The sequence below is a fragment of the Geotrypetes seraphini genome, chromosome 9 (assembly GCF_902459505.1).
Source record: "Geotrypetes seraphini chromosome 9, aGeoSer1.1, whole genome shotgun sequence".
In the NCBI taxonomy this organism is placed as follows: domain Eukaryota; kingdom Metazoa; phylum Chordata; class Amphibia; order Gymnophiona; family Dermophiidae; genus Geotrypetes; species Geotrypetes seraphini.
This window is the reverse complement of record NC_047092.1, coordinates 73,803,203-73,823,094: the sequence shown is the minus strand read 5'-3', so window position 1 is coordinate 73,823,094 and position 19,892 is coordinate 73,803,203. Positions and strand designations below refer to the sequence as shown.

At 44.5% G+C, this 19,892-nt stretch overlaps 1 protein-coding gene across 9 annotated transcripts in view; it reads right to left on the bottom strand.

Annotated features, from left to right (window-relative positions):
* USP15 (ubiquitin specific peptidase 15) overlaps window positions 1–19,892 on the bottom strand; it is a 323,996-nt gene that overhangs the window by 112,453 nt on the left and 191,651 nt on the right. For all 9 annotated transcript variants that reach the window (XM_033959056.1, XM_033959057.1, XM_033959058.1 and 6 more), the window contains 2 exons: window positions 14,360–14,518; window positions 10,331–10,555 (listed from right to left, as the gene is read on the bottom strand). In XM_033959056.1, the coding sequence (XP_033814947.1) occupies window positions 10,331–10,555; window positions 14,360–14,518 (384 nt within the window). The remainder of the gene's footprint in view (window positions 1–10,330; window positions 10,556–14,359; window positions 14,519–19,892) is intronic.

Below are 19,892 nucleotides of genomic sequence, written 5' to 3'. Positions count from 1 at the left end.
ATGTTGACAGGGCATGACAGATAAAGGATGTTACAGTAGTCCAGGAGTTTGAGGATTAAGGACTGGAACAGGAGTCTGAATTGTTCATTGTTTAAGGATTTTCAGATTTGCCTTAAGTTGCACATGACTATGAATGATTTCTGGACTGTTTTGCTGATTTGAAGTTGCATGGTGCAGCCTTTGTCGATCATTATTCCCAGCAGTTTTCGGTTGGGTTGTAGGGGATATATAGTGGAGTTTATTTCTAGGTTTATTATGGTTCGGGTTTTGTTTTTTTCTAGAAGTAGGAATTTGGTTTTGTCTTGGATAAGCTTTAATTTGTAGTCTCTCATCCATTGTGACACTGTTTCTAGTGTTATAAGAACATAAGAATTGCCGCTGCTGGGTCAGACCAGTGGTCCATCGTGCCCAGCAGTCCGCTCATGCGGCGGCCCTTAGGTCACAGACCAGTGCCCTGAGTCTAGCCTTACCTGTGTACGTTCTGGTTCAGCAGGACTTGTCTAACTTTGTCTTGAATCCCTGGAGGGTGTTTTCTCCTATAACAGCCTCCGGAAGAGTGTTCCAGATTTTTACCACCCTCTGGGTGAAGAACTTCTTTACGTTCATACGGAATCTATCCCCTTTTAACTTTAGAGAGTGCCCTCTCGTTCTCTCTACCTTGGAGAGGGTGAACAACCTGTCTTTATCTACTAAGTCTATTCCCTTAATTATCTTGAATGTTTTGATCATGTCCTCTCTCAGTCTCCTCTTTTCAAGGGAGAAGAGAGCCAGTTTCTCTAATCTCTCACTGTACGGCAACTCCTCCAACCCCTTAACCATTTTAGTTGCTTTTCTCTGGACCCTTTCAAGTAGTACTATGTACTTCTTCATGTACGGCGACCAGTGCTGGATGCAGTATTCCAGGTGGGGGCGTACTAGCGGCATGATAACCTTCTCTAATCTGTTTGTGATCCCCTTCTTAATCATTCTTAGCATTCTGTGCGCTCTTTTCGCCGCCGCTGCGCATTGCACGGACGGCTTCATTGACTTGTCTACCAGTACTCCCAAGTCTCTTTCCTGGGGGGGTCTCTCAGAGTATTGCACCGGACATCCTGTATTCGTGTATAAGATTTTTGTTACCGACATGCATCACCTTACACTTATCCATGTTAAACCTCATTTGCCATGTTGAGGTTGAATTGGTCGTAAGGGAGGAGTATGGTGATATCATTTATGTAGTTGTATGAAGTTATGTTTAGTTTGTCTAAGCAGGTGCTGATTGTGGCTATGTAAAGGTTGAAAAGTGTTGGAGAGAGTGGAGAGCCTTGTGGCACTCTGCATGGGTTGGTCCAGGATTCAGATTCTTCTTTGTTTGATTTGACTCTGTATCTTCTTGAGTGGAAGAATAGCACAGTTACTTACCGTAACAGGTGTTATCCAGGGACAGCAGGCAGATATTCTTAACGCATGGGTGACGTCACCGACGGAGCCCCGGTACGGACCTTTTTAACTAGAAAGTTCTAGTTGGCCGCACCGCGCATGCGCGAGTGCTTTCCCGCCCGACGGAGGAGAGCGTGGTCCCCAGTTAAGATAAGCCAGCTAAGAAGCCAACCCGGGGAGGAGGGTGGGACGTAAGAATATCTGCCTGCTGTCCCTGGATAACACCTGTTACGGTAAGTAACTGTGCTTTATCCCAGGACAAGCAGGCAGCATATTCTTAACGCATGGGTGACCTCCAAGCTAACAGAGAGGGAGGAGGGATGGTTGGCCATTAGGAAAATAAATTTTGTAACACAGATTGGCCGAAGTGTCCATCCCGTCTGGAGAAGGCATCCAGACAGTAGTGAGTAGTGAACATGTGAACTGAGGACCAAGTGGCAGCCTTGCAGATTTCCTCGATGGGCGTGGAATGGAGGAAAGCCACAGAAGCAGCCATAGCTCTGACCCTGTGGGCCGTGACAGCACCTTCCAGTGAGAGACCGGCTCGAGCATAACAGAACGCAATACAGGCAGCAAGCCAGTTGGAAAGCGTCCGTTTAGAGACAGGACGACCTAGACGGTTAGGATCGAAGGTCAGAAAGAGCTGAGGGGACGAGTGGTGAGCCCTGGTATGGTCAAGGTAGTATGCAAGGGCACGCTTACAATCCAGCGTGTGCAACGCCTGTTCCCCAGGATGAGAATGGGGTTTAGGGAAAAAGACAGGCAACACAATGGACTGGTTGAGGTGAAAAGCCGAGACCACCTTGGGAAGGAATTTAGGATGGGTACGCAGAACCACCTTGTCATAGTGAAAAACAGTGAACGGTGGATCGGCGACCAGTGCATGCATCTCACTAACCCTCCTGGCAGAGGTGATGGCAATGAGGAAAAGCACCTTCCATGTTAAAAGTTTGAGCGAAGTTGTGGCAAGAGGCTCAAAAGGGGGTTTCATGAGGGCTGATAAAACCACATTCAGGTCCCAGACGACAGGAGGAGGCTTCAGAGGCGGTTTGACATTGAAGAGGCCTCTCATGAACCGGGAAACCAGTGGATGAGCCGTGAGAGGTTTTCCGAGGATAGGCTCATGAAACGCAGTGATGGCACTGAGGTGGACTCTGATTGAGGTAGACTTGAGGCCAGCATCGGACAGAGAGAGCAAATAGTCCAGTACAGTTTCCACCGCTAATGAGGTGGGATCGTGATGATGCAGTAGACACCAAGAGGAGAACCTGGTCCACTTCTGATGGTAACATTGGAGGGTGGCCGGTTTCCTGGAGGCATCCAAAATGCGACGGACAGGCTGAGACAGATTCTCTGGAGAGGTCAGCCCGAGAGAAACCAAGCTGTCAGGTGGAGCGAAGACAGATTGGGATGCAGTAGAGACTGACGTTGCTGCGTAAGTAGAGTAGGAAACACAGGAAGAGGAATGGGCTCCCTGGAGCTGAGCTGAAGCAGGAGGGAGAACCAGTGTTGGCGAGGCCACTGAGGAGCGATGAGAATCATGGTGGCCCTGTCCCTGCGGAGTTTGGATAACGTCCGCAACATCAGAGGTAGTGGAGGAAAGGCATAGAGGAACCGATCCGTCCAGTCGAGCAGGAATGCATCTGGGGTCAGACGATAAGGAGAGAAGAGTCTGGGGCAGCTGATGGTTGTGAGGTGCTGCAAAGAGGTCCACCTGCGTAGTGCCCCAGCAAGCAAAGATGGAGTGGAGTGTGGAAGGGTCCAGAGTCCACTCGTGAGGTTGAAGGATGCGGCTGAGAGTGTCGGCCAGGGAGTTCTGTTCGCCCTGGATATAGACAGCCTTGAGGAAGAGATTGCGGGCCGTGGCCCAAGTCCAGATGCTGAGAGCCTCCTGACAAAGGAGGCGAGATCCGGTGCCGCCTTGCTTGTTTATGTAGTACATGGCGACTTGATTGTCTGTGCACAGGAGAAGAACCTGAGGGCAGAGAAGGTGCTGGAAGGCCTTGAGAGCATAGAACATGGCTCTGAGTTCCAGGAAATTGATGTGATGTTGACGCTCCTGCGGGGTCCAGAGTCCCTGGGTGCGTAGATCTCCCAGGTGAGCTCCCCACGCATAGGGGGAGGCATCCGTGGTTATGATCATGGAGTGAGGGGGTAGATGAAAGAGTAGACCCCTGGAAAGATTTGAGGAGTTCAACTACCATTGAAGAGATTGCTGAAGAGACGATGTCACAGAGATGGGATGAGAAAGAAGATCCGTGGTCTGTGACCATTGGTTGGCAAGAGTCCATTGAGGTGTCCTGAGGTGGAGTCGCGCCAGAGGAAGCACATGGACCGTCGAGGCCACGTGGCCCAGGAGGGCCATCATCTGTCGGGCAGGAATGGAGTGATGAAGGAGCACCTGACGACAGAGGTGGAGCAGGGTCCGTTGACGGTCGGAGGGGAGAAACGCCCTCATTAGTGTGGTGTCGAGAACTGCTCCAATGAACTGAAGTCGCTGAGTGGGAAGCAGATGCGACTTGGGGTAGTTGATCTCGAACCCCAGGAAATGGAGGAAAGAGATGGTGTGATGAGTAGCTTGTAGCACAAGTGGAGACGTAGGTGCTTTCACCAACCAATCGTCCAAGTAGGGGAACACCTGGAGGTTGTGAGACCTGAGGAAGGCCGCCACCACAATAAGGCACTTGGTGAACACCCTGGGCGATGAAGCGAGGCCAAAAGGTAGCACTTTGTACTGATAGTGACGTTGCTGTATCTGAAACCGTAGGTAGCAACGTGAAGTCGGATTGATTGGGATGTGAGTGTAGGCCTCTTTGAGGTCCAGGGAACATAGCCAGTCGTGTTGAGAGAGAAGAGGGTAAAGCGTGGCAAGGGAGAGCATTCTGAACTTCTCCTTGACCAGACCCTTGTTGAGGTCCCTGAGATCGAGGATGGGACGAAGGTCTCCTGTCTTCTTGGGAACCAGGAAGTAGCGGGAGTAGAATCCCTGACCCCTTTGGTCCGGAGGCACCTCTTCGATGGCATTGAGAAGAAGGAGGGATTGGATCTCCCTCTGGAGGAGGGGGGTTTGGGAGGAGTGAGAAGCAGACTCTACGGGAGGATTGTCTGGTGGAAGAGTCTGGAAGTTGAGAGAGTAGCCGTGGCGAATGATGTTGAGGACCCATTGGTCTGATGTGATGACCTCCCAACGGCTGAGGAAGATTTGGAGGCGACCTCCGATAGGCTGAGGAAGAGGCAATGATGATGGGAGACTGGCTATGCCCTGGAGGAAAAAGTCAAAAGGGCTGAGATGGTTTTGACGGAGGGAGAGGCTTGGCAGGTTGGTGAGACTGTGAGCGAGCCTGAGATTGATGCTGTTGACGAGGTCGGCGAGGCTGCTGTTGAGGCGGGTTGAGAGGTCTGGCCGAGAACCTGCGCTGGTAGGAAGACTGCTGTCTGTAGGTGCGAGCAGGTGGAGTCTTCTTTTTAGGTTTAATCAGAGTGTCCCACCTGGTCTCATGTGCTGAGAGTTTCTGGGTTGTTGAGTCCAGGGACTCTCCGAAGAGTTCATCACCCAGACAAGGTGCGTTAGCCAGGCGGTCCTGGTGGTTAATGTCCAGGTCAGAGACTCTCAGCCATGCCAAACGTCGCATGGCCACCGCCATGGCAGATGCGCGAGAGGTCAGCTCAAATGAGTCGTAGATGGAGCGAACCATGAATTTCCTGAGTTGGAGGAGGCTGGAAATATGTTGCTGGAAAAGAGGGACCTTACGTTCAGGAAGGTATTTCTGTAAGGAGGAGAGCTGTTGCACCAGATGCTTCATGTAGAAGGAGAAGTGGAAGGTGTAGTTGTTGGCTCTATTGGCTAACATGGCATTTTGGAAAAGGCGCTTACCAAATTTATCCATGGTTTTTCCCTCTCTGCCAGGAGGGGTGGAGGCATATACACTGGAACCCTGAGATTTTTTCAAAGTAGATTCCACCAGGAGGGACTCGTGGGGCAATTGAGGCTTATCAAATCCTGGGATTGGAATAACCCGGTACAAGCTATCCAATTTACGAGGGGCTCCAGGAACCGTGAGGGGAGCTTCCCAGTTTTTATAGAAAGTTTCCCGTAAGATGTCGTGGACGTGCAACTTCAGAAATTCTTTGGGAGGTTGCTCAAAGTCTAGGGCATCGAGGAAAGCCTGAGACTTTTTAGAGTCGGACTCTAAGGGAATGGAAAGAGCTGCTGACATCTCCCTAAGGAATTTGGAGAAAGAGGATTGCTCTGGTTTGGAGATGGTGTCGGTCATGGAGGGTTCTTCGTCAGTTGACGAAGCGTCCTCCTCGGTACCGTGAGGGGAGTCTTCCCACAAATCTGGGTCCCTAACGTTGGGGTGCGTACGTTTGGACATCGGTGTGGAGGGCTCGGCATGGCGGGTCTTTGAAAGAGATTTGCCTGAGCGCACCGAGGCGGCACCGATGTCGTTCCTGGGACCGGACAGGGTCGGCAGCATCACGGGTATGTACTGTAGGTGTTTCTGCCAAGAGCACCGGCATGGAAGTATTAATCGGTACCGAGGGGGTCGACATCGATGGGACAGTGTGAGGCTCGGACCGGTCTCGTACCGGAAGGTGCGGTGCCAGCAACGCCGGCAACAGTTGTTGGAGCTGTTGTTGCAGCTGCTCCTGTAACTGTGTTTGGAGTATGGCCGCGATGCGGTCATCCAAGGGAGGCACCGGTACCGCTTTTTTCTTCTTCGGTACCATAGGTACCGCTCTACGCTCCGGCGATGAGGAGGCCGATGATGAGGCACTCACCGAGATCGGAGCGGAGCGTTTGCGGGGCCGGTGCGGTGCCGGGAGGGCCGGTGTCGCAACCGTGGCAGGAGGGCGCTCAAGGGAAGTGGGAGGCTTCTTAGCCGGCTTACCTGGGCCCAACGACCCCGAGGAAGGGTCCGGTGGTGTCGATGTCGTCGATGCCGACTTTTGTGGTGCCGTCGACGTCGCAGCCGGTTCCATGACAGATCTGGTACCAAACAAAATATTTTGCTGGATCTGCCGATTTTTCAAAGTATGCTTTTTAAGCGTAGCACAACGGGTGCAGGTGTCAGCCCGATGCTCTGGACCCAAGCACTGGAGGCACCAATTGTGTGGGTCGGTGAGGGAGATCGGGCGTGCACACTGCTGGCACTTCTTAAAATCCGGTTGAGGGGGCATGAATGGAAACACGGCCTCCGCAAAATCGAACCCGGAGGCCTGTATGGTGGCAACAGGCCCCGCCGGGGCCGGCCTGAAAAAATAAGGAAAACTCGACGAGTTTTGTTTTTTTTTGAAAACAAAAATAAAGGGAATCCAATAAGGAAAAAGGAAAGAAAGTGAAAAAATACGCGAGCGGGAAGGCAAAAATTAGTTTTTCAACGGCCGTTGAAAACACATGCGTCTTCTTCGCTCCGCGGAAACGAAGAAACTGGGGACCACGCTCTCCTTCGTCGGGCTGGAAGGCACTCGCGCATGCGCGGTGCGGCCAACTAGAACTTTCTAGTTAAAAAGGTCCGTACCGGGGCTCCGTCGGTGACGTCACCCATGCGTTAAGAATATGCTGCCTGCTTGTCCTGGGATAACCTTTGAACCAACTGTGGATTTTGCTTGTGATTCCTTTTGCTTCTAGTGTTTGTAGTAGGATGTTGTGATCTACCTGGTCATATGCCGCAGTGAGATGAAGCTGTATGAGCAGCATTTTTTTTTGCCCTTGCTCAGGTGAGAGAGACTAGGAGAGAGACTAGTAGTGTCTCTGTACTGTAGTTGCCTCTGAAACCTGATTGTGAGGGGTGGAGTATATTGTGGTTTTCTAAGTATTTGGTACAAAGTTTTGCTATGACGCCTTCCATTAGCTTGACGTAAAATGGTATTGAGGTTATAGGTCTGTAATTGGATGTCTGATCTGTAGCTCCTTTTGTTTTTTTCAGAATGGAGGTTATGATGATTTCGGTGAGATCTTGTAGAAATTGGCCCTTTGTGAGCATGTAATTAATCCATTGGATGAGGAGGGTACAGAATTTAGTGCTGGTGGCTTTTAACAGGTATGGGGGAGAGTGGTTGAGGTTGCAAGCCCCATGATTGTATATTTTGTAGAGTTTGTCTAGGTCGAGCCATTGTATGTCTGAGAAGTCTGACTAGTTTCTATCTGCTGCACAAGACTCTTTTTCTATGGAAGGTAGCGTGATTTCATTGAGGTGGTTTGGGTCTCTGGCTGTTGAGATTTTGTTTCTGAAGAATTTAGTCAGTTGGGTGGCTGGGGGAGGGGGCGTTTTTGGTGGCCAGGTAGGGTTTGGTGTCTGTGAATTCTTTTAGTAATTTGAAAGGTTTTTTGGTGTCTTGGATTTCTGTGCCTATCTGATTAGTGTAGTATGTTTTTCTCTTAGCGTTTGTTTGTATTGCTTGTTTAGTGTTCTCCAGGTTGTTTGTTTATTGTTCTCCAGGCTGAAAAATTATTTTATTTTTTATTTTATTTATACTGTATGTAGATTTATATATAATAGGAAACAAACTACCAAAAAACATATATTTGCTAACTGATATAGAATATTAAAACAATGTGTTCAGTACTCTTCCAACAAAGTCATAAAACTAAAATTTAGGACTACAAATTGAGGGGAACCATCATTGCACCACGGTGTTCCCGTCTTAGTGTCTAGGTAAGTAGTACTATGAAACTTGAAAACTTATCTCTTTAAATGATGAATCCACTAGATATTCTGTATTCCTCTTTTTTTTCCCTAGGCTCTGGCTCCTGTCATCCATTGATGTTGAACAATCTTCCAGAAAATTCAAAACTCTTCTCAAAACTTTTTTCTTTGATTTAGCATGTAACACTTTTGCACTCAGGTAAAGGTTTACCATTCTGGTGCATGCTTGCATTTTACAGTCTCTGTGTACTGCTTGATTCTTTTCTTAGATATGGTGGTATAGCAAATACTAAGAAAGTATATGACTGGATGATCTCTAGTTGTACTTTTGTAAGTCTACTACTAGGCATTATAGGCACAATTCTGAATCTCAATGGTTAGTAGGATAGAAGTGGAGGAAACTGTACCCATTCTGCTCGTGAACTACCAAGGAAGAACTGGGTAAGAATGGGAGGGGTAGGCGGTTCCTGTGGGGTAGCCACATGGGAGGAGGATACACCTAGAGGGAGTATTTTGATAGGGAGTTTTGTTTGATTGTAGGAGCAGGTGCTGTCTGCTGGGAGGGGTGGGGGGACACGACAAAAATGGCCAGGGTGATATGGGAGGAGGAGCATATGAGAGTGAGTTCATTCATTGGAGTATCTTTTTTTCCTATCTTGGGCAGCACTACTGCCTGCATGCCATATCTTGGCAGGTAGGGCAGATGCACCTGTACTATCTGCTGAGGCATGGAATACAGGCTCATATAATAGGTGTCTGCCCTGTGCATTAAGGAGGTAATTCTATATAGAAGGCACTAATATTTACATGCCAGGTACATGTATAAATCACTACAATGACACAAATGTGTGAATACCAAAATTCCATCTAAGCACTGTTCTATACACTTCTAATTGTAATACTGTTGTTGGAAGATGATGACATATGGGCAACATTTGAGTGGAGCATGGGCAGGACGTACACTTATGTGCATAAATTATAGAATACTATAATTTATCTGCATATTTTAGCTATTTACACTGGCTCGATGGCTGGCGTAAGAGCTCATACCTATATTACAGGTATCTAATTTACCTGTTATCTTAGTATTCTATAAATGAAACTAAGCACCTACGTTCTTTTTATAGAATGGTGCCACATAGGATCCTCTAGGTACCTAAATAAAGGTGTGCTGTTAGTAAATTGCCATCTAAATACAGAGCAGATAATGGGCATGCCCCTGCATTTACAGTATAGGCTTAGCATTTAAGATATGGTAAGTGCAAAAACTTTCCATGTTACTAAACCTACTCTAATGTATGCCAGTATAAAGTAGCACTTTTTAAAGAAAAAAACCAACAACTTAGGGCTCCTTTTATCAAGCTATGGTAGGGGGTTTAACACGCAGAATACCGCGCGTTAAACTGCCTGCCATGCTAGTCGCTAACGCCTCCATTGACGAGGCATTAGTTTTTTGGCTTGCCGCGGGAGTTAGCGCATGATGAAATGTCCGACGCGCTAATCCCCGTAGCACACCTTGATAAAAGGATCCCTTAGTAAGACAATCTTTAAAAAAAAAAAAAAAAAAGTAAAGCTATTCTTATTAGTAAATCTATCGCTGGGAAAAGAAGAGTCTTAGATATTGTCCCCTACCAACTTTTAACCCCCTCTGCGTGTCTATCATAATTAGATTATAAGCTCTTCTGATTAGGGACCATCTCATGCATGTACAATGTACAGTGTTGAGTTCACCTGGGGTGTTGAGAAACCCTGGCCTAAAAAACAGTCCTATGTTTGCTTATTATAACTTAACCAGTCAGTGCTGAAAATCAACTTAACTGGTTAAGTTATAACCGGTCAACCCCCCCCCTCCCCGATATTCAAATGCTGGTCACTGGAAATGACCCGGCATTGAATATCCAGGCTTACCGCTGACCATGGGACTTAGGAGGGCTGCCTCCTGTGGTATGAATATTGGGACCACAGTCTTTAACCATCACATCTACATAGCTTTTGAATTGCCATTTTTTAAAGACTTGCTATAATTGTTAATTATAAATATATAAAATATCAAATTAACTAATTGTTTCAAAATGTGAGCCCATGAATCATAGAAAGACTCAGGAAAACATGCTATGAAACTGAAAACAAAGTAGTATACTAGAACAAAGCAAATCAGAAGCTGAAAAATGTCTCCTTAGCTATTTTAAAATATTTATTGGATAAATTACCAAAGCTTTTTATACTACCGTACTGTTCAACAATCCAACAGTATTTCTTACCTGCATAGGTTTAGTGAGTGGATCCGTTCTAACTAAATAAACTTCCAAAGTGCGTTCTTTTTTCATTGGCAATGGAAGAGTTAAATAACAAAAAGGATCAAATGTTACAGAAATCTTAGCACATTTAGGACAAACTAGGGTAGATTTAAAAAGGCCATGAAATATATCTACAATGATGGAATCATTTCTTTTTATATGGTTCTCCCAAGCTTCTTCAGCAACTACCTAGAATTGAAACAAAAGATGTTTTATAATCTCGCTGCAGCATTATGAGATCAACAAAAGTTGATATAAACAGGGAAAAGTTGAAATAAATAGGGAAAAGAAAATTTTATTACTACAACCTGTTGCAATAGGTAGATTGCACTGAGGGGCCTATGCAAAAAAGATTAAATGTACACATTTAAACTGTTTAATTTCGGCAAAAAATAGTGTTATAGTGACAACAGAAAGGCTATGCCTTCTTGAATGCTTTCATATTTTGCTGTCCTATACTTTGGACCTGAGTGGAAAAAAATACTCCTAAATGTACACAGTCACACACCATACCTTCATACTTTTCAAGAAAAAAAATTATTGGGGATCTTCACATAAACTAAACCAAAATCAACAACATGATAAATCTCCACCACATAGTGAGTGGAAGCATCTTTTGAAGCAATTACAGCTGTGAGTCTCTGCCAGGATAGGTCTCCACCAATTTTGCAGACGTAGATTTGTCAATGTTAGACCATTATTTCCAAAACTGTTCAAGCTCTGCTAAAATCCTTGGGGGGTGCTGATGGACAGCAATCTTCATGCCACAGATTTTTAGCTGGATATTTACTTTTCTGTTACTTGGTCATTTCACTGCTGCTTTGGTATTCTTTGGATAATGTGTTGAGTTGGGATTCTACTAAACTGAATGCGCTATACATTCAGGCCAAAAATACTATTTATTTAATCAGACCATAATGTTTTTGATACACTGCTACAGTGGTCTTCTCGAATGTCTCTCTCTGTATTTCAAATGAGATTCAAGGTGTCCTTTTTAGAGGGACAGCTCCCTTCTCATCATCCTGTTATACATGCCAGATTTGTGGAGTACCTTGGATATGGTTATCATGTGCAGACTTTGTAGCTTTTTCAAAGTTGCTACTGGGCCTTTGGTTGCCTCTCTGCTCATTTTCCTTCTTGCTTTGTTTTCCTGATCTGGGCAGGGTTTTGGTGCCATTTATCTTCTTTTCTTAATAATCATCTAGACTTTGCTTCCAAGGGATATTCACGGACTTTGTGATTTGTTTTTATATCTATTTTTAGAGATGTGCCTTCATAACTTCATCACTGTTGTTCATAGTCTAGTCTTTGTTTCTTCTGCTGGGTAAGTTCAAGTTTATTTATGGCTTGATATACCGATGAGACTAATTCAGTTGGTGTATGATTTTGAAGGTAATCAAACTTAGTGTGTTTAGGACTGTTTCAAAAGTACAAAGTGTAGAGGGCACACTTACCCAACCACAATGTTCCAGGCTCTTTCTTCCTACTTAGTTTTCTAATATATTTTTCACTTTGGTGTTGTGGTGTAGGATGTATAGATACATGACAAACAATATTTTAATGCATTTTGTTTCCAGGTTATAAGGTAACAAAAGGTGAACAATTTGAATGGAGCTATAGATTTTCTATAGTCACTGCAAATGCATTAATGGGGCAATTCTATAACTAGGTGCATTGATAGGGGTGCAAGAATGGGGTGTGCTTAGCAGTACTTCTATTATGATAATTAGCGGTGCTCAGATGACAACCTCCGTGGTTGGGATGTAAGACTAGTACCAAACAGACTTCTATGGTCTGTATCCCAATTATGGATAGACAGATCTGGATTAGAGAGCTGCATGGGAATAGAGTTCATAGGAATGGGATCCCTTCTAAGTCATGGGAAACCCAGGGGGATCCTACAGGGATGAAATTAGTTTCTTTGGGAGTGTACCTGCCCAGTTTCGTTCAAGTACTGCCACTTCCTCCTCCGCCTTCCCCTCCTTTTCATTACAGTGCAGCCTCACTTGCTCTTTCCCCTTAACAGGCTGATGTCTTCAAAGACACGGGCAGCAGTTTGGACGTGCTGCCGGGGGCTGATCCAGAAGCCTTCCCTCTGACTCAGTTCACGCATCAGAGGGAAGGTCAGCCACCGGCAGCATGTTAAAAGTGTTGCTTGCAGTCTTGAAGACATCTCTGCCTGTTAAGAGAAGGAGAGGAGAGAGGGAGTGAGAAATGCTGTACCGTCAGGGGTGAGGGGGGGGGAGAGAACTGTTGGGACATAAGGTGGAAGGGAGGAAAAGATTGTACATATGGGGAAAGGAAGAAAAGGGGGAGAACTGTTGGGCATGGGGAGTGTGAGTGAAGGAACAGAGAGAAAGAGATACCATACAGTGGGAGAAGAGGGATAATTGGATATGTTTATGGAGTGGAGAGAATTAGAGATGCATGGGGGAGAGAAATGCAAGAGGGAGAAATGTTGGGCATGGTGGCAGTATTCAAATCCAGGCTGAAAACCCACTTTTTCTAGGTTGGTTTTAACTCTAAACCCAACTCGCATGTAAACTCCCTGATCCTCTACTTGTCCTGCTTGATTAGATTCCATTGCATGAGGTGGCTCTGGGAGAGAAGGTGAAGCAGTCAGGTACACAGGTGGTAGTCGTCCATCCTCCCTGTCGAGGGTAAGGGCCAAGTCAGAGAAGCATGCATCCTGGAGATGAATGTGTGGCTACGTGGATGGTGTCGTTGAGAGCATTTTGGCTTCCTGGACTATGGGATGATTTTCCAAGGACTGCTGAGCAGGGATGGTATACATCTATCAAAGAAGGGAAGAAGCATCTTTGCTGGCAAGCTGGCTAATCCACTGAAGAGGACTTTAAACTAGAAGTGATGGGAAACAAAATTCTGGATCTAGAAGCAGAGATAGAAAAAGATGTGTTGGATATAGTGGCAATCACAGAGACATGGTTCATGGAGAACCATGACTAGGATGTAGTTCAGGAAAGACAGGGTAGGAAGAAAAGAAGGGGGAGTAGCGTTATATGTTAAAGATCATATTAAAGCTACACAATAGTAGGATCTGCAGGGCAAGGAAGAGGCACTGTGGATCAATTTGGAAAGAGGGAATAGTGAATATATTTACATTGGTGTGATATACAGGCCTTCTTCACAGGCAGAAGTGGACAGAAATTTAATAGTAGACATTCAGAATATACCTAAAAAAGGGGAAGTTTTACTAATAGGTGATTTTAACATGTTGGATATTGATTGGGTTATCCCTATTGCAGGGTCATCCAGAAGTAGAGAGATCCTGGATTCTCTACAAGGAGAACTGTCCCAGCAGTTGGTAATGGAACCCACATGGGATGGGGGTCATAATGGACTTAGTGCTTGATCCAGACCTCTGGCCTGCGAATTCACCAGACTTAAACCCAGTTGACTACCGGATCTAGGGGCTGATATAGGAACATGTCTACCAGACAGCGATATCAGATGTCAAAGTTTGGGCTAAGTGAAGTAGAGCATTGTTGACAAGTTCATAGATCAGTGGAAGCCAAGGCAGAGGGAGTGCCTTTGAGCACACTTCGAACATCTTCTTACTTGAAACATTACTTTTTGACTTTACATTTTTCTGCAAGATATGCCATAAAACTTTTTGATGTCTTTTTATTCAATTCACAATTCATTTTCACAAGGTAGTGATGTGGTGTGGTGGGAAATATTTACATTTTACATCAACTTCATTCAGGATACTATGCACTAAATTTCATAAGAATCGGTTGAGCTCTGTGGAAGATATGACAAAAACATTTTGGTGTGGGGGTTTTTCGGTTCACAGTGTAGAGTTCTGTGATAATTTTTAAGTTTCAGATGTAAAAGCAATCCAGATCACAGAAAAGAATTACCTACCTAGACCTGGCAAATCTAATTGTGGTTCAAATCAGCATATTACATATATTTTCAATCATATTATCACTGAAACTATCCAAATAATAAAATTAATAAGGAAGATACCTTATCAGGCCTACCATCTGCATCCTTCAACTGGATATAAGGTTTTTTTCTAATCCTGTTAAGATCCTCATGCAATCCATCTAAGAGAAACGCTAAAAGTTCTTGACAATCCTGCTGCTGATAGCCAGAAAACTGGGGTGCAAAACGTCCCACCTGCGTCTAATGGACAATAAATAGAAATGAAAATTACAATATGTGTTTGTTTCTGTAATATGTAATAATTTATTTATTAAAAAATTTATATACCGCATACAACTATGCGGTTTCCATATCACATACATAAAATCTTTCCCTACGATTATCATAAATAACAGACATGTCTAAACAACATAATTAGAGTATTTTTAATTCCTTACTTGGTAACATGCAAACATAATTATCATATTTTGCTTAAAATAGAGTCTAAATTTGTAAGGCTGACAAAGTCCATTCCCACTGGTTAAAACATCTGCCTTACATTAATCAATAGTTTCATACTAGACTAATATCAGCACACTGTTCTTTAACAGCATAAAGCAATATCACAAAATGTTCACTGGTACACTGAAGTCTTTAACCACAGAGGGCAATGAACTGCCTGTACTTGTGTAAGTTCTGTGGGTAGTACCTCTCCATAGTTTTTGCACTAATAATCAAAGCAAAACTAAGTAAGCATCTGAAGATTTCTCAGTGAGTATGTTTTTGAGACAAAACAATACACACATTGTCACCCAAGTTGATCTATACCCAAATGCAAGAACACATCCAAAAAATACAGATAAAATTACAAGCATTATGGAACATATAAAATTTCACCTGCATAGAGAGAACAGTTTTCATAAAGCCCACTTACAATGCTGTTTTAGTTTAAAAAAAAAAAGCTTTTGAAAATTGCCCTCAAAGATTTATTCAAGTCTACTCTAAATATATCTGTTCATATATCATTCTGTTATGAGTCATATGGTTTCATACATATGATATTATACCATCAGTTTTTGTAATTATCCTTTATAATATTCATGCTAGGTGGCCATGAATTTCTTGTGAAAATGATTTGCAAAAGCAGATAAAATTTCAATAAACAAAAAAAGGAAAAAAACTAACAGACACTAAGGGCTCTTTTTACGAAGGTGCGCTAAGTGTTTTAGTTCACGCCCCAGATTAGCACATGCTAGCTGAAAATCTACTGCCTGCTCCACAGGAGGCGGTAGCGGCTAGCGCACGGCAATTTAGCGCGCGCTATTCCATGTGTTAAGGCCCTAACGCGCCTTTGTAAAAGGAGCCCTAAATCAAGTCACATCTTGATTAGAAAATTAGGTTTTTAAAGAGAAGGAATAATTAATCATCAACAACAACAAAAACCAGTTGCACAAATAATAATAATACAGACAATCCAAAAAGGAGCATACATGAGAACTAACTATTAAATGCATTCATTACAAATCATAGTCGAAAAAACTGATGCGGTATAGAAACTTAAGGTTTAGTTTAGTTTAATGCAGTCAAATAAGTCGAACCCCACCAAGGTCCTGAGCATCACCTTGTTACGCAAGAACATTACCAGCTGCTTTCTGATATTTAATCATGCATTTATGTACAAGGAAATTTAAGAAGAAACCGAGCTCCAAGTGCCTTTACTCTAGGACAGTGTTCTTCAACCACCGGTCCATGGCTCAGTGCTGGTCCACAGAAATTTCCTGCCGGTCCACAGGGCCAGGACGTGCATCAGGCCCAAAACAGTGTTCTTCAACCACTGATCCACGTTGTGATCGATGCGGTGTTATCTTTGAGCCAGCTCCCTCTTCCTAACAGATTCAGTGCACAAAGCCACGGGCAGTGGCTCCTACGGGCATCCTGCACCTGAACCGGAAGCCTTCTCTCTGACGTTGCAACGTCAGAGGGAATGCTTCCAGATGAGGCACGGGACGTGCAAGGTGCAATTAGTACTATTATGGGGGCGGGGTCTGATGTGGAGATTAGGTAGAGATGGGCGGGGTCTGGCCCACGACTTAGCCAAGTGTTCTTCAACCCCCGGTCCATGAACTGATGCCAGTCCACAGAACAATTATTTTATTTCTGCCGGTCCATAGGTGTAAAAAGGTTGAAAAACACTGCTCCAGGACACATCAGGAAAAATCATTTACATTCTTTCAGAGTAGCTTTTGCCATATCTAGAAAGTCTTTCACAGTCAAAGAAAAGAAAGGTATATTTTTATGTCTAAAGAAAAGTTTTAGGAGCCAATCTTGGTCAGGCTCTAACACCATTATCACACATCACAAAACAAACAAAAAAAAATAGAAGGAACAGCTATCTCTTCTTTAGATGATTTTAAAAAATGCAGTTAATTTTAAACTATCTTCTGAAATAGGGGAGATCTTGATCCCCGCTTTCCAATTTCTTTTTAAAAGGTGGTAAATAATATACTTTTGCCACAGGAGAAACAAATTGAGCAAGGACATAAAAGATGCGAGTCAAATATTTTTTTTAAACATTTCAAAGGCTGGAATATCTGCTGTGCAAGAAAAATTGATATCTTCGATGAACTGTGATTTCTAAGGATTTTAGGTAGATTCAAATACATTTCATTGGATCAACATAATAATTATTCAATATTTTGCATCAGATATTCAGAACATATATAGTCTCTCTCAACACCAATAACCAAATAAGATGAGAACAAATATAAGAAAAATAAGAAACAGCCCCTGCTAAACAGAGCTTGCAATATAGTGTCTGCCTGTGCAGTAAACGAACTATCAAGAGGCTGTGATCCACAAAACATTTGTAGCAGACTATAGCTGGTTTGCAGACTACAAATATAGTTCGGGCTCACTGAGGCTGTTTCTTCTCAGATAAAACTTGTCTGAAAATAACCTTGATCAGAACTCATATGATATTAGATGGAGGAAGACTATGTGTTTCTTAATATTCCTGGGCTGTACTGGACAACTTATTCTAGTCTGGGTTTTTTTTCACTCTTAAATGTGAACAGTATATAATTGTCCTTATTAAACTGCTCTTCAGAGCAAAAAAAAAAAAAATTTAAAAAAAATAAATATGAGTGGAGACTGTTGAGGAAGCCTGGGCCCTACTCAAGGGCACGGTGCACGAAGCACAAAACCTGTACGTCCCCAGGTTTAGGAAAGGGTGCAAAAAGAATCGAACCAAAAACCCGGCGTGGATAACAGATGCAGTGAAAAAGGCGATAAGTGACAAGAAAACATCATTCAGAAAATGGAAAAAGGACCAAACAAAGGACAACCAGAAGGAGCACAAAAGGCACCAAAAAGACTGTCACCGAGTGGTTAGGAAAGCAAAAAGAGAATATGAGGAGAGACTGGCGGGGGAAGCAAGAAACTTCAAACCATTCTTCAGGTATGTGAAGGGGAAACAACCAGCCAGGGTCCAAGTGGGACCATTAGACGATGGAGACAGGAAGGGAGTGATAAAGGAGGAAAAAGAGATAGCTGACAGGTTAAACAAGTTCTTCTCGTCAGTCTTCACGAGAGAGGACACATCCAATATCCCAGAACCCGAGGAGATCACAAACGAAGACCATGACGAAAAACTGGTCCAACTAGAGGTAAGCAAAGAGGATGTCCTCAGACAGATAGACAGACTGAAGAGTGACAAATCACCAGGCCCGGACGGCATCCACCCAAGGGTACTAAAAGAACTGAGAAACGAAATAGCGGAAACACTTCGCCAAATATGTAACCTATCCTTAAAAACTGGGGAGATCCCAGAGGACTGGAAAATAGCAAATGTCACGCCCATCTTTAAGAAGGGATCAAGGGGTGACCCGGGAAACTACAGGCCAGTGAGCTTGACCTCGGTTCCGGGAAAGATGATGGAAGCACTGGTTAAGGACACAATCTGCGAACACATAGAAAACAATGGACAACTGAAGGCGAGCCAGCACGGCTTCTGCAAAGGAAGGTCGTGCCTCACGAACTTGCTGTACTTCTTTGAAGGAATAAACAGCCAGATGGATAAAGGGGAATCCATAGACATCATTTACCTTGACTTCCAAAAAGCCTTCGACAAGGTACCTCACGAACGACTGCTTAAGAAGCTGTGGTGCCACGGGGTGCAGGGGGATGTCCACCGATGGATCAAACACTGGCTGGCAGGCAGGAAACAGAGAATTGGAGTAAAGGGCCATTACTCAGACTGGCAATGGGTCACGAGCGGAGTTCCACAGGGGTCGGTGCTGGGACCGCTCCTGTTCAATATATTTATTAACGACCTGGAGACGGGGACGAAATGTGGGGTTATTAAATTTGCGGATGACACCAAACTCTGCAGCAGAGTTAGAACCACGGAAGACTGTGAAGACCTGCAAAGGGACCTAACGAGACTGGAAGAGTGGGCAAAAAAGTGGCAAATGAGTTTTAACATAGAGAAATGCAAGGTCATGCATGTAGGGAAAAAGAACCCGATGTTCAGATACAAAATGGGGGGATCATTGCTAGGGGTGAGCAACCTTAAAAGAGATCTGGGGGTGATGGTGGACTCAACATTGAAAGCATCGGCACAGTGTGCAACAGCCTCAAAGAAAGCAAACAGAATGCTGGGTATCATTAAAAAGGGTATCACAACCAGGACGAAGGAAGTCATCATTCCGCTGTATCGTGCAATGGTGCGTCCACATCTGGAGTACTGTGTCCAGTACTGGTCGCCGTACCTCAAGAAGGACATGGCAGTACTTGAGGGGGTCCAGAGAAGAGCGACTAAACTAATAAAAGGTATGGAAAACTTTTCATACGCTGACAGGTTGAAAATGCTGGGGCTGTTCTCCCTGGAAAAGCGGAGACTTAGAGGAGACATGATAAAAACCTTCAAAATCCTGAGGGGCATAGAGAAGGTAGACAGGGACAGATTCTTCAGACTGTGGGGAACCACAAGTACAAGGGGTCACTCGGAGAAACTGAGAGGGGACAGGTTTAGAACAAATGCTAGGAAGTTCTTTTTTACCCAGAGGGTGGTTGACACATGGAACGCGCTTCCGGAGGTTGTGATAGGCCAGAGCACATTACAGGGGTTCAAGGAAGGTTTAGATAGGTTCCTAAAGGATAAGGGGATTGAGGGGTACAGATAGAAGTAGAGGTAGGTTAGAGAAATGGTCAGGAACCACTTCACAGGTCATAGACCTGATGGGCCGCCACGGGAGCGGACCGCTGGGTGCGATGGACCTCTGGTCTGACCCAGTGGAGGCAACTTCTTATGTTCTTATGTAACAGTGGCTGTTAGTAGGTTTTTGAAAACTGCTTACATAGTAACATAGTAAATGATGGCAGATTAAGACCCGAATGGTCCATCCAGTCTGCCCAATCTGATTCAGTTTAAATTTTATTTCATCTTCTTAGCTATTTCTGGGCAAGAATCCAAAGCTCTGCCCAGTACTGTGCTTTGGTTCCAACTACTGAAGTCTCCGCCAAAGCTCACTCCAGCCCATCTATACCATCCCAGTCATCGAAGCCCTCCCCAGGCAATCCTCAACCAAATGGCCATATACAGACAAAGACCATGCAAGTCTGACCAGTACTGGCC